This window comes from Microcaecilia unicolor, chromosome 2, assembly GCF_901765095.1.
Source record: "Microcaecilia unicolor chromosome 2, aMicUni1.1, whole genome shotgun sequence".
Taxonomy (NCBI): domain Eukaryota; kingdom Metazoa; phylum Chordata; class Amphibia; order Gymnophiona; family Siphonopidae; genus Microcaecilia; species Microcaecilia unicolor.
Window position 1 is genome coordinate 389,197,767 of NC_044032.1, and position 15,666 is coordinate 389,213,432.

The 15,666-nt window shown below is 42.6% G+C and overlaps 1 protein-coding gene across 1 annotated transcript in view; it reads left to right on the forward strand.

Annotated features, from left to right (window-relative positions):
- The window catches only part of CCDC158 (coiled-coil domain containing 158), a 1,152,460-nt gene that overhangs the window by 1,134,696 nt on the left and 2,098 nt on the right, over positions 1 to 15,666 (forward strand). The window contains exon 35 of the mRNA XM_030192135.1: positions 5,844 to 5,933. Coding sequence (XP_030047995.1) covers positions 5,844 to 5,933 — 90 coding nt within the window. The remainder of the gene's footprint in view (positions 1 to 5,843; positions 5,934 to 15,666) is intronic.

Consider the following 15,666-nt stretch of genomic DNA (forward strand, 5'->3'; position numbering starts at 1 on the left):
TGACCACTGGAGGGAATCGAGGATGACGTCCCCGGACTCCCCCAGTGGTCACTAACCCCCTCCCACCAAAAAAAACCCACTTTAAAAACTTTTTTTCCAGCCTCTATGCCAGCCTCAAATGCCGTACCCACCTCCATGACAGCAGAATATGTTTGATGCTCTCACAGCCTTTCCCTGGGTCAGATGTGGCTCTCGGGTGCACTACAGGGTCACATCAGCATTGCATTGTGGTGAGTGTAGGGTATTGGGCTCCGTGATTTCATTAGCTTGTGTTACAGTCTCACGTTGTTGGTAGTTGGTAGGCTCTTCTCCCATGGTGCTTTTCCCCCTGCCTACTAGGTCAGAGTGTGTCCAGTTTTGTTTCCGGTAGTCCTTGAGGTAGTGGCCATTTTTGTAAGCCAGTTTTAGATCCCTTCCATGTGTTAGCCATGTTAGAGAACTTAGTTCTTACCTTGAATGTGGCTGAAAGACAGCATTGTACAGCATTCTGCCAGCTCTGACCTACTGCTAATCTCAGTACCAGGGAGACTCGTTGTCAGTGGGGCACAACCTCTGATCTGCAGTTAACTGTAAGTAAGCGTGCTTATTCCAATAAAGGACGTTTTCGGAGAGATTAGTCTTCAGGTGTAAACTGTTGTGCCAATGTTATACAGCAGTAACAAGTCCTAGAGGCCTGCGTGTATGCAGGTCCCTGGAGCACTTTTAGTGGGTACCGCAGTGCACTTCAGCCAGGTGGACCCAGGCCCATCCCCCCCTACCTGTAACACTTGTGCTGGTAAATGGGAGGCCTCCAAAACCCACTGTACCCGCATGTAGGTGCCCCCTTCACCCCTAAGAGCTATGGTAGTGTTGTACATTTGTGGGTACTGGGTTTTGGGGGAGGGGGGTTGGGAGCTCAGCAACCGTGGTAAGGGAGCTATGCATGTGGGAGCTTTTTCTGAAGTCCACCACACTGACCTAGGGTGCCCAGTTGGTGTCTTGGCATATCAGGGGGGCCAGTGTACTACGAATCCTGGCCCCTCCCATGACCAAATGGCTCGGATTAGGACGTTTTTGAGCTGGATGTTTTTAGTTTCCATTATCGCTAAAAAAACAAATGCCCAGCTCAAAAACATCCATTTTTTCGAAAATATGGTTTGGCCTGCCCCTTCACGGACCCGTTCTCGGAGATAAACGCCCATGGAGATAGGCGTTTCCGTTCGATTATGCCCCTCCACATCACATTCATTGTTGATTTGATCATGAATTGATAATGATTGTGACTATTGGGCAGACTGGATGGACCGATCCAGTTTTTATCTGCTGTCATTTACTATGTTACTATTAATCCTCTCTGCTCCCAGGCTGATTCGCAGACCTCAGCTCTGACATAGGCATGAGCATCAGATGTCACCTGACCTACTGGCATATGCATGTGGTGATCTCTTAGCACACAGTGCCAGTGAATCAGAGAAGTCTTTCATGTGTGCACCAGAGTGTTCCAACTTCCATTCCTTCCTTGCCTGCAGTGCTGTGGCTCAAACCCAGAGACTGAGAGAGCCGACAGGAATTTTTTTTTAATGTACCATTAAATTCTTGTGGGACTAGGTGAGCATAAGTTAAATTCTTGCGGGGACGGGTAAGATTCCCCGTGGGGACAAGTGGGGATGGGTTAGATTCCCTACGGGGATGAATGGGGATGGGTTGGATTCCAGTGGGGATGGGTGGAGACGGATTGGGTTTCTGTCCCTGTGCAACTCTCTACTCCAGAGGCCTCCAGTGTTTTCCTTAGAGATTTGGACTGCAATTGCATAGATGTGTAAGCAGAGACAGACAGCACAGCACAGCACAGACTGTCTGTAAATACTAGTATTCAAGTTAATGCTCTTCGCTGACTGCCTGAAGTTGATGTTTTGAATATTTCTGAAATACTAGAGACTTCTGGAACTGAATTGTTATCCTTGTCCACCTTGGTATTAACTTTGGCTTTGGCTTCTGATCTCCACAGGCTACTTCATATGTTTTTCAAGAAAAGGGATATTCCTTTTCTGGGTTCATGGATCAGGATTTTTCCTGACCTGTAAAAAAGAGAGACAGAGAAGGAGAAAATGTTTTATTTTGCTGAAACATGGAGTCCTCCAAATTAGAGCACTCTTTTTTCTTCAAGTATCCATGTAAATGTATAAATAAATTTCAGTCAGTCAAATATGCATTCTTTGATTCCTCGCAGTTAACTGCTTTTATCAGCAGCAGATGAGTCATATCCAGTTCTCCGAATAGAGTTGCAATTTGAAGTCTGTTAATACTATTAATAGTTGGAGTTTCTAAGCTGCTCTCTGCTTACATTAATTAAGATAGTTTTTGTGATATATTTTTTTCACAGGTTTTGTATAACTCTCCTCCACAGTGTTGTGGACCTTATAATTTAGGGATGTTTCCTTTAAAGTTGGCTATTTCTTCTGTATTTCTTTATGATATTTCTTTGTTTCTGTACAAGATTTTTGTCTTGGATGTAATTGGAAAATTATAAACAAATAAATAAAAAAGAAGGAAAGAGAGAAGATTAGCTATTATGTATTCTAACAAACTAAAGGTAACTAACCTTACCCACCCTGTCACTTTATATTAGGTTCACTGTTACCAATACAATTTCTACTACTCTACCACCCACTTCCTATTTCATCCCATTCCCTTATGGAATTCTCTGACATTCCCTCTTATACATTAAAAACTGCATATGTCTTAGATTTCTCTCAAATAATAACTGGCCTCACCAATTCTGCAGACCATACGCTTGACCTTGGGTTTTTGATGAATTATCACAAGTCAATACAGGGGACCCATCTTGCACCTGTCTAATTTGGAATGATCGCTCCTTGATTTGGTTCTCTTTATCCTGTTCTCCTTCTACTTGAGAAAAAAATCTCAAGTAGGAAGCAGATACATAAAATTCAGAATCTGAATGCAAATGTTTTTATCACCTGTGAATCATCCCTAAGTAATCTATCATTACTTCTTTTAGAAAATCAGGTATCTGCCTGGAACACCACACTGGGCACAGCATTAGACCAAGCTGCCCTATTACTTGCTCCTAGTCCTACAGTAGATGGACTGATTTCTGGTACCATCTGGGTTGTTGTTTTATTGATTTGAAATAAAGAACTTGTTTAAGGAGACACCACTTGTGAGAGGACTTTTTTGGATCCACTGTTTCCTTTACCATCTGGGTTCTACCTTTTGAAAGGTAACTCAGACATGCTGAGCACCTCTGGAATTAAGTCTAAGTCAGCTTCCCTTCTCCAATGCTATAAGGAGCTAGAGCAGTGGTTCTCAACCAGCATGTCGGAACACAATAGTGTGTTACCAAGAGCTTGGAGGTATGTCACCAAAAATGTGACTTAGACAACAAGTATATGCTTTCCTTAGGAACCATGTGTGCCTGTTCTTCCACTACAATCACTGCTGCCACCAGCTTGGACTGGAAATACTGCATCCTGTTCCCTCTTCTGTGGCAGCAATCACTGTTGCTAGTCTTGCCCAGAAGTGTAAAGTCCTGCTCCTTCCTTTTGGCTACAGTCACTGCCATTGCTGGCTACAGAGAAGGCCTGTGGAAGCCCCCTGCACACTTTCACCTTCTACCAACTCTGGAGAGGGTGAGATTTAAAAGGAGGATTGTCAGAGTAAATGATGTTGAAAGGAGTAAGAGAGGGAGGATATGCATACTGGTGAGAAGCATAGGAAATGAGAGAGGTGGAGTGAGCCTGGAGAGGATGAGAGAGAGAACTTGGTAAAATGGTATCATTACAGGATGGGGGCCATAAGGATGGCAAGTTCTCCCCACCAAAAAAAAGGAAAAAAGAAAACTAGCTGTCAGGATTAAAATTAAGTGAAGTCTTAGATGAGGGAGAACAGGGACTCAAGAATTATGAGAGGACTCAGGGAACTAGGCAGGAGTGTGGGAATTGTACCCAAATTGAAACATGGCAATGGTGAGATTAAGGACTAAGAGACTGAATAGGGATTTTGCAGCAGTGAGGACAAGGAACCCTGAGTTGGGGGTATGTGTAAACTTGTGTTAGATGGCCTGGAATATTTGAGAGAAGTCACAGAAAACAGGGATAGGGTGGGAAGGAGAAATGGTGTAAACCTGTGGAGGACATGGAGGCACTGGGAAAAGGGTTAGAGAAGAGAAAGACATAGATTTGTAAATGAATGATAGACGGTAGAAATGGAGAAGCTATAGATGATATTTAAGGGGGCATAGGAAGCTAAATAGGGGATAAGAGTCAGAAAAAAGGACTGGAGGCCAGGGAAGAGGGAGCTTGGGCTGGTGAGGGAACAAGGAGCACAGGAAAGTATATGAAGGCTAGGGAGGTGATTGAGTACAATGAGTTGGATTGGAAATGGGGTTCCATGGATTGATTGATTGATTGATTGATTGAATGAAAGAAAGACAGAAGAACAGAAAGCTTAGTAAGGAGTAAGAGACAAGGAGGAAATGGACTGAGTGGGGATGAGTGAGGGTGGGGGAAGTACCATGAACTGCAGTGAGAGGATGTGGCAACCATTTTAAAGAGGTACCACATGGGGCAGGAGCTAGAGGGCTGGGCTCCTGCCCCCAACGACCCTGTTGGATCACCAGTGATACAGGTAGACACAGGGGGAAGGCCTATTTGCACAGCTGGGGGGTAAGGGTCTTCCAGGGGGGGTCTTGATGTGGGCTGGGGGAGGGGGAAGGAAAGAGTGGGCATTGGCAGGGGGCTTGGGGGCTTTTTTTAAGGAAAAAAAAAATAAGGGTGCCAGCCTGATATTCAGAGCCAGCACCCATATAGCTAAGCGGCCTTATTTAGGACAGCTCTTGAGCTATCCTAAATTAAGCCGCTTAGCTATGCAGGTGTCGGCACTGAATATTGCTGGCACCTGCATAACCTGGGGCTCCTCCCCAGTGCTGCCCCTGATCTGCTCACTTTCTAGTTGGGCAGTCTGAGGGGCTATTCAGCGGCACTCTCTGGTTAAGTGCTGCTGAATATCCCCACTTAGGCAGCAGAAAGTGATTTAAGCGGCAGGAGAGACTCCTGCCTGCTTAAATCACTTTGAATATCGGCGCCTTAATTTTTATTTTCTGTTGGACTGGTCACAGACAAAGGGAGAGGGGGTTCTCAGGATTTCCATTTCTAATTTTTGATCTTTTATTCTGTAACTGGTGAGGGGCTTTCAGCATTCTGTTTGTGTAACCAAGGTGACATGTAATTTTTTTGTAGGTTTCTATAGCAGTATGGCTTCCCCAATGTGTTCTAGGGGGTCGATATTCAGACTGTGGGAGGTAGCTGGGCTGCCTTCCGTGGTCAGCGCTGAGACCCGATATACAATGCTGAACCGTTTCCAGTGACCAGCATTGAATATCCAGTTTATTTTTGACCGGTTTCAAATTAACTGGCCAAGTCAATACTCAGCGCTGGCCAGTTAAGTTGAAATCGGCCAAAGATAGGCCTGCTATTTGGTGGCCTAATTTGACTACCAAACTAAGCCAATGATGTGCTGAATATTAGCGGATAGCCGATTAAATCGTGCGATATAACTGGTTATCCACTAAGCACTAATCAATATTCAGTAGGAGATAGCCAGCTGTCTTCCGCTGAATAGTGCCAGATAGCCAGTTAAGTGCCATACAATCTGCCTGGAGCCATTCCTGGCTGGTTAAATGGCTTTAAATATCGGTCGGTATATGTCCTGGACTGCTTTTACAAATGTACATTTTTTGCTATTTGTGTCATGAAAAGTAAATGTTGTTATGGTATGGAAGATTTGCTTCATAGGTTCTGAGTAAGTTTTTTACATTTAGTAACTAATTATTCTTCCTTTAGCGGAAGCTGCTGGAAAGACTAGTCGGAAGATGCAGACCAAATTAGAGTGCTTGCAAAATCTTGTAGAAGATTTACAAACAAAAAGCCAAGGTACTGTAATTAAATCATTGAAAACACTAATTTAAATAACAATCATAGAAATCCTTGTCTCAGAGTGGGAATGTGTTGTCATTGGCAAAAGTTTTTATCTTCCACTATTTTTTTCTGTGATGTACAGGATTGAATTTATTCATGTATTTTGCTGCTGCTGTGGAACAATATATGCTTCCTCTGGCCATGAGAATGTACTTCTTTCACCTCAGATACCTTTGATTGACCAATAATGTGTATAGTGCAACAGGCACCCTGTTTTCATGAGACTAAGAGGCCCTTTTACTAACGTTTAGCAGGTACTAAATGCTGCGCGCCCTATCTATGGGTCATATGGCACTTAATGCATGCTAATGTCAACAAACTTAATAGGTTCTGGCCTGCTGAATATTGATTGTTATGATTCTAAAATATTAGGACTCCTGTTCCATTAAAAATTTTAATCGCGTTTAATCACACAATTAAGGGGTTGTATTTACTTATTTATTTATTTCCTACTGCGACTCCTTGTGACTCTTACCCCCAGGTACAGAGTAAGTACCTGTATATAATATGTATCCTGCTTTGATTGTAACCACAGAAAGTCTGTATACAAAAAAAAATCAAATCCCATCCCTCTTCCCTTAAGGACTGCTAATGTCCCTCCCTCCCACTCCCCAATACATCTCTCCCTTTCTCTTTCTCTTCCTCGTCCTCTCCCTCTCCTTTTTTCCCAGATCCATTCTCTCTCTTTCTTTCCTAAGATCCAGTCTCTCTCTCTCTTTTCCCTTCCTTCCTCCCCTCCTCCTGCCCATTGTCCAGCACCTCTCCTTCCCCTCCATCTCCATGAGCAGCAACACAAATTTGGTGGTGAGCAGCACAAAGCTCTTCTTGTAGCTGCTGAATCTCAGTACCTTGGCCATAGCTTCCATCAGTGGCCCCTCCAGTTCTGCTTGCTGGTCTGCAGATCACTCCCCTCCCCTTCTCAATATCCTCTGCCGGTTTACCTTAAAAATGGTCTTCTGTTGGTCCCTGGAAGTGGCAACATTGCACATATGCTGCCTGTGTCCTGCCCTGAAGCTTTCCCTCTGGCCTATCCTGCCTCCTCTGACATCACTTCTTTTTTCTGCATGAGTGAGATGGGTCTGAGAGAGAGCTTTAGACCAGTCTGCAGGCAGCATATGAGCAAAGCTGCCGCAGTCAAGGATCAACAGAGGACCACCTTTAAGGTAGACTGGCACAGAGGTAGGTGATCTTGAAACACAGGTGGGGGGAGGTGAAGATGTCAGATTGCACTGAGGACAGGAGCTGATAGTGGAAGAGAGTAGAAGAGATGTTTGGAGGAGACAGGAGACGCTGCATTGTGATTAAATTATTTTTAATTGTGATTAATTTTTTAAATCATGATTAATGATTCATGCATTAATCATTAATTATGCATTTTTTAAATCACAAGTAATGATTAATGCAGAGTTAACTGCAATTAAAATGAAGCCCCATAAAATATATGATTCTTTTCAGGATATAATGCCTTATCAGATCAACACTAAGAATTATTTAATGATGATTTACTGTATTAGCTATACATAAGAACATAAGAGTAGTCATACTGGGTCAGACCAATGGTCCATCTAGCCCAGTATCCTGTGTCCAAGAGTGGCCAAGTCAAGTCACAAGTACGTGGCAGAAACCCAAATCATGGCAACGAGAAGTAGCATTCAGTATAGCATTACAGAGGAGGTGGCAGCAGCATTGAGCCAGAGGGAGGAGATAGCACTGGCCTGATTTTGGCCAAAGATAAAGGAGGCAACATTTGGCATAATCAGGGCTAGGACACTAGAGTGAGTCTTGAACCTGAACAGGTAGTTCAAAGGCTAGGGGCTTTCATTGGTGCTGAGCTGAAGTTACCACCACAAGAGTCAGGGATAATTTGCTGAAGCTCTTGAAAGCATTATTTATCAAAAGATCAGTTATGCTCTATAGTATATCCCCATGTTATTTCAAGGATTCCTTGTTGTAATATACTGTATCAGGGTTCCGTGAATCAACAGATCTATCTATCTATCTATCTACTTAACATTTCTATGTGATGTCTCCAATCAATAGAGTGCATAGCAGCTAAAATGGTAACAGGATTGGGGACCAAAGTATTGAAACTCTGTTCCCAAGTGATATGATATAGTACATGGAATTACAGTATTTGTATTTATTGGTATAAATACAGTTGCCTTTACTAGAATCAGAAAAGTAAATCCTCTATAATACACTAGTGAGCTTGCCTTGGTTTCTGATGTTTTTGTAGTGAAAGGGGATTAACCATATATGTGTGTGAGAAGAGTTCTTTAATAAATATGAAAGTGACACCTTAAAATATCTTAACTTGGCCAAGATAGGTAAAATCATCAATGTCTAGCTTGACATACATCATCATATACATACATATGAAGAATTATTCTATAACAGGGCGCTTGCATTTAAGCATCATTTGCACACATAAATGTACAGAATATGGTATTTTTGTGGATAATATACACATATGCATTTAAGTGGCAGCAAAGTGACTATGGCGCTCATTTTCAAAGCATTTAGATTTACAAAGTTCCATGGGTTGAAAATATGCATCTAAGTGCTATTCTGTAAGGCTGTGCCTAAGTTGCATAGCACAGAAATGTAAGGGAGCACTTATATGGGAAGAATGTGGGTGGTGCTGCCACATGTGTATTACTTCTAGAATGTAGGCACCTGCTGTTGTGCCGGATCTATAGTGTGAATGTAAGGCATGCTGATGCCAGGTTACTCTAGTATTGTGTACCACAGTCTGGATGCCAAGATGCTGTTCTAGAATAAGTTCATACCACATGCCATTGAGGCACATAAAAGGAGGCACCCACTTATAGAATTGCCCCCCCCCCCCCCAATATTTAATTTCATGCTATAGATGTGTACTCTGAAGTCACTATGTTTTTATTCTTTAAGTTCCTTCTCTGTAATTCATCTGATCCCTTAACAGCAGAAATATTATGAAGAGTGTTACACATGGAATGTGATTGGTTCAAACAGTGTGGGTAATGTAAATTGTGACTTAGTTGCCAATATGAAATAAATTGGATCGGGGTTTCGACCCGCACACAGCACAGAAACAGTATTACTCACCCTGGTTTCCAAGTTCAAACAAGAAATTTCAATTGGCAACAAAATACTTCTTCTGCAGTTCGACCTATCCAGTGCATTCGACATGGTAGACCATGAAATTCTCACAAAACTACTGGACAAGCTAGGAATCGGCGGAAACATCATTAAATGGATAAAAAGTTTCATCACCACCAGAACTTATCAGGTCAAATCAACATATTCAATATCGCCTGCGTGGCCATCAAAATGTGGAGTTCCCCAAGGCTCACCCCTATCCCCGATCCTCTTCAATCTCATGATGATTCCTCTGGCCAAATCCCTATCTAAATCTGGCCTAAATCCCTTCATCTACGCTGATGACGTCACAATATTCATCCCCTTCCAATCCAACCTCACAGAAATCTCGGATAAAATAACCACTGCCATGAACATCCTAACATCCTGGGCCAACGCTTTCAAGATGAAATTGAACAAAGAAAAAACTCAACGTCTAATCCTTTCATCACAACACTCTACTCTGCTCCCAACTACCCTGAACACGCCAGACGTTACAATCCCAATATCTGACAACCTAAAAATTCTAGGAGTAACATTAGATAAACACTTAACTTTAGACACTCATGCAAAAGCCACAACGAAGAAGATGTTCAACATGATATGGGTACTGAAAAGAGTGAAACCATTCCTCCCACAGAAAACTTTCCGCAATCTAGTACAATCCACAGTACTTACCCATGCCGACTACTGCAACAGCATCTTCATCGGTTGCAAAGCCCAAATCATGAAAAAACTCCAAACTGTCCAAAACACAGCAGCAAGACTCATTTTTGGCAAATCACGATTCGAAAGCGCAACACCACTTCGAGAAAAGCTACATTGACTCCCTATCAAAGAACGAATAAACTTCAAAGCCCACACTATGATTCACAAGATTCTCAATGGCGAATCCCCAAGCTACATGTCCAACCTGATTGATCTTCCAGCCAGGAACCAGTCCAACTCTTCTCGAACATATCTCAATCTCCATCTTCCCAACTGTAAAGGCCTCAAATACAAAACCTACTACGCATCCAACTTCTCTGTTATAGGCAGCCAACTCTGGAACGCCTTACCTTGACATATCCGAAAAACCAGCGAACACCTACCCTTCCGAAAGCTGCTGAAGACTCACCTATTCAAACAAGCCTACCCAGACAACCTTACAAAGTCTCAGACCTAACCCACACCACAAACAATCCCCACACTCCAATCCTTCACCACATCGCACACTACTGTCCCACTCTTTATAAATGTGTTATCTCCATGATACTTTGTACCATACTTTGTATTATCCCTATGATACTATGTACCATACTCTGTAAGCCGCACTGAACCTGCTATTGAGCGGGAAAGAGCGGGGTATAAATGCCACAAATAAATAAATAAATAAGTGACAGTGATGCTTGCTCAGATATTAGGTAGAATTGTAAAGAGGTTGACAATTTATGTTGCAAATCATTTAAGCATGTTCCCTAGACAGCAACATACTTTATTTAATGTTGCCATATCATATGCTACATACTGCGGTAAATTTTCAATAAGCCACATAACACAAAATATACAAATATTATTCAGCTCCTACAAATGTCTTACTGTCAGATACAAAATGCCCACCTAGTGGATGTAATTTAAAAAAACTTTTTTGTGCATACAGTGCATCTCATAAAATTAGGTCACTCCTAAAAATAAACTTGGTGCAAGCAGGCATATACTTTTAGAGTAGGCATGCTTAGGGAAGGAGTTGGGGCAGAGAGTGAGGAGAGTCACAGTGTACCTGCCTATTCCATGAAATACATGAGTACAACATACTTTATGTGCTAATGTTTAGGTTTGCTCCTGAGCAAGAATAAATGTAAGCACCCATAATGGTACTGAATGTACTGTGTTGGCATTACCGCATGGCTTTGTAAAAGGTGAGGGAGGGTTGTTTAGTTATAACGTGTAGTGTACAGTCTCTAAAAGTCTATGCAGGTTGCATAAAGACACACATAATCAGTGAATAAAACAAACTCATATCTGTTATAAATAAAATATAAATGTAAACAAAATCTAAAACAGGCATAAATAATAAATAAATAACAAATTGCTGTAAGTTGCCCCAATTCCAAACAAACATAAAACAACATTTTTGCTCTATACATCTATTCAGCCCATCCCCATCTATGTTAAACAATGACAGATAACATATGAAACATTCTGAGAATGTGTGGCCATTCTCATACACAATGTTCCCCTCAGCTCCTCAGTTTTGTTCTGTTTTGGGTTTGTTTGTTTTTTTTTTTTTTTTTGTTTTTTTTTGGGGGGGGGGTAATCTGCCAAGTGGATGTAAAGCAAAACTCTTCCATTCATATTTCTTCTAAACAGATGCTTTTTCTTCAGTGTTTGTGTCAGTTCCTTCCTTCTTATTTGCAAACAAAAAATAGCATGACATTAATGTTGTTGAAGTTGGGATTTCAACCTTGTCCAAAATACACTGGAAAGGTCCAGAACTTTGACACTAATTCTAAGTATCTCTTATGCTTGAGTCTCAACTATAATCAAAAAGAGTGCAAATTGTGATTGAATGTCACCATGAGCTTGGAGTGATCGTCAGAATCATTTTGAAGCCAAGAAAAAGCTCCTTCTTGGAAAACTGTACCAGAAGAACTCCTATGAACAGAAGACTCCTACATCTGTGCACATCATTGAGAATCTTCCATGGAACAGCCATCAGTTCCTAGATGAAGTGACCTTAAGGGTCCAGTTACCCAAGGGAATTGCAAGACATCATTAAAAATAAACCAAGTACCTCTTGAGGTTTCCAGGCTAAAAGCATAGCCTGAGGAAAATCTGCTTTTCAGGGGCATAATCGAAAGAGAAGGGTGCCCATCTTTCGACACAAATCGGGAGATGGGCGTCCTTCTCGCAGGGTCGCCCAAATCGGCATAATCAAAAGCTGATTTTGAGCGTCCTCAACTGCTTTCCATCGCGGGGACGACCAAAGTTCACGGGGGCGTGTCAGCAGCGTAGCAAAGGTGGGACAGGGGTGTGGTTAAGAGATGGGCGTCCTCGGCCGATAATGGAAAAAAGAACGGTGTCCCTGACGAGCATTTGGCCGACTTTACTTGGTCCCTTTTTTTTCACGACCAAGGCTCAAAAAGGTGCCCGAACAGACCAGATGACCACCGGAGGGAATCGGGAATGACCTCCCCTTACTCCTCCAGTGGTCACCAACCCCCTCTCACCCAAAAAAAAAAAAAATTTTTAAAACATTTTTTGCCAGCTTCTATGTTAGCCTCAAATGTCATACCCAGCTCCATCACGGCAGTATGCAAGTCCCTGGAGCAGTTTTTAGTGCGTGCAGTACTCTTCAGACAGGCGGACCCAGGCCCATCCCTCCCCCACCTGTTACACTTGTGGTGGTAAATGTGAGCCCTCCGAAACCCACTGTACCCACATGTAGGTGCCCCCTTCATCCCTAAGGGCTATGGTAGTGGTGTACAGTTGTGGGGAGTGGGGTTTGGGGGGCTCAGCACTGAAGGTAAGGGAGCTATGCACCTGGGAACAATTTCTGAAGTCCACTGCAATGCCCCCTAGGGTGCCCGGTTGGTGTCCTGGCATGTGAGGGGGACCAGTGCACTACGAATGCTGGCTCCTCCCACGACCAAATGCCTTGGATTTGGTCATTTTTGAGATGGGTGTCCTCGGTTTCCATTATTGGCGAAAACCAAGGACGCCCATCTCTATGGATGACCATCTCAACATTTAGGTCAACCGTCTCTAAGGTCGACCTAAATGTTGAGATTTGGGCATCCCCAACCGTATTATCGAAACGAAAGATGGACCTCTATCTTGTTTTGATAATACGGGATGCCCCGATGGTGCCGATACGCCGAGTGTAGCAAGAACATCAGAGAGTTAGCTGTTTCGAAATACCTCTTTTTCCTTCACTATGCCGCATTCTAAAAGAAAAGGGACAGTTTGAGCCTTACCCTCTCAGGCTCGTACTTCTTCCCCAGCACAGTGAACTCTTGATGATTTTGCAGTTCGGCGTCCACCCGATCAGACCGGAGGAGTTGTTCCGCTAGATGCAGGGGCAGGGAGCCCTGCGTCGCTGGAGTGTGACATCTCATTATCTCCCCCGGAGATTGGTAAGCCGCCTTGTCCTGCTGAACTCCGAGAGGAGATCGCTGTGTTACACCCTCCGGAGGTTGGAGAGGTTGAGGGCAGCGGAGGGGACTCTATCCCGGAGTTGAAAACAGCAGTTGATGTAAATCCAGGAGGAAAAAGTTTGTCTGATCCTCCCCAGGTGGTGATGCTCAACACTCTATGGCAGGCTATGGAGAAAATGCAAGCCCTGATAGTAAATTCTACTCAGGAAACAAAGAACCTTATCTCTACAGTTGACCAACTTTCTAAATCAGTAGATAAGCTGAAGCAAGACTTTAAAGAACAAGTGAAAACCTCTCACGAAGTAGTAGAAAAAATTAAAGAAAATGTCTTAGCGGTAATGAAAGATAATACAAGTATTCGTCAAAGATTGAACAAATCGAGAATTACAACCGACGACTAAATATGAGGATTTTGAATTTTCCAAAACCGATAGGAATCTCACCATTGGAACTATTTAAAACATTTCTTGTTGAAAATTTAAAATTTTCATCTCAAAATATTCCCCCAATAAATAAGATTTATTTTCTTCCTACAAAGAAAAATCAAGATGGGATCCCTGGAGATATGGAACAAGAAAAATCAGAAGAATTGAAAGACATTTCATTAATTTTGAAAGATTCATTAACTGAGGTAACAAATAGAGCTACTCTTACGATTTCCTTTGTTTTTGAACAAGACTTTAATGCAATTTTAAAGCTGTATTTTAAGGATACACAGCAAACGTTTTGTGGTCAGAAACTATGGATTTTCCCAGATGTAACAAAAATAACACAACAAAGAAGAAAGGAATTTCTAGTAATGAGAGAAGAGACGAGGTCACTGGGGGCAACCTTTCTATTAGCATACCCATGTAAATGCATTGTTAAACATCAGGGTATAAAGTATATATTTTTTGTACCTAATCAACTGAGAGAATTCATAAGTCTGAAAAAGATTGTTGAGATATAATACCAGTATAGAGAATTTAAAGTGGTGGTTGTTAGTGCATTAAGCCTTTCCTCTTTACCTTGTTTCATATTAGATTCCCCTGAATCTGTTTAACTCCTCCCCTTTCTTAATATTGTGGTCTAAGGGACATTTGTGAGTTAACACTTCTTTTTGAGAAATGATATTATATCACATATGTTCACATTTTGTACCTTGTGTTGCTTGTAACAAGATTAACGCTTGTGAAATATTTAAAATTGCATAAATAAAAAAATACGGGATGCCCTGCCCATTCACCAGGACGTCCTTAGAGATGGTCATCCCTGTTCGATTATGCCCCTCCACGTCACCTTCAGCCAAAGCACTGATGAAGCATATACATACTAGTTCAGAAACTCCTACTGCTAAGAGGAATTGCAACCCCCCAAAAAACTAGCCTACTCTGTGCAGTCCTGTGCACAATAGCATGCTCCGTACATACCATTGTTGGTCATAGTGGCTGATGCATCTTCATCTTTGGTGTTTCTCCAGCTTCAGAGCAGTATCATTCTTTTCTGTAGAGATGTTTGCTGACTTTGTAAAGGGTTAGTTCAAGAACCTGTCTGAAGTTCTTTCAGCACCACAGGCTAGGTAGTCCTCTCACTCTTCAGGCTTTATGCCAGCACAAGGAAACACTCTGTAAATTCCTATCGTCTCCTTGTTGTCTGCTTCAGATTCTGAAGTACATTCACTCCCACCCTTCTCTCCAGATTCACTCCCATCTAATGTAGAGGGCATATCCAACGTCTTTCTCCCCCCCCCCCAATACACTCCATCTCATTCTTTCTCCCTCCCTTCGATGCACTATCTTTGCCCCCTCCACAGCTCTACCAGCTTTGCTCTGTCCCTCCCTTCCCTAGGTCCAACATCTCTCCCTCTCTGCTCTTTGTCCCTGGATCTGGCTCTCTCTCTCCTCATGTTTACCTCAAAAGTTCCTTTCTCCATACAGGACCCTGGCCATCTGAAGCAGACTGGAACCTACTGTGGCCCACCCTTGTGGAAGCAGGAAGTTACGTGAGAAAAATGTGGGCCATGGCAGAGAGAAGGTTCCGGTCAGCGGCTTCAGCAGCAAATAGCCAGGACTCTGTATGGAGAAAGGGACTTTTAAGGTAAAAGGGAGGGGGGTGAGAGAGGGGAAGTTCCAGACCTGGGGAGAGAGATGTCAGACATGTACAGAGGAGATACTGGGCCCCCCAACTGAACTGGGCCCTTGAGCACTGCCCAGTTGCTTGAATAGTCAGTCCACCCCTGCTTTCAACGAATATCAATGTGGCTATTATTTGAACAGAAGATTTTACTACCAAAAGCAATGTCAACAAGGTCAATGACCCATTGTCCTAAAGCCAAGACAAATAAAAAAGCCACAGCCTAAACAAATAACTCCTGTTCAAACCAAGCAACAACCTTCTTTTTGACTACATTCTGAGCCTCCACTTCCTCTAGAATATATTCATCTTGTCCTGCC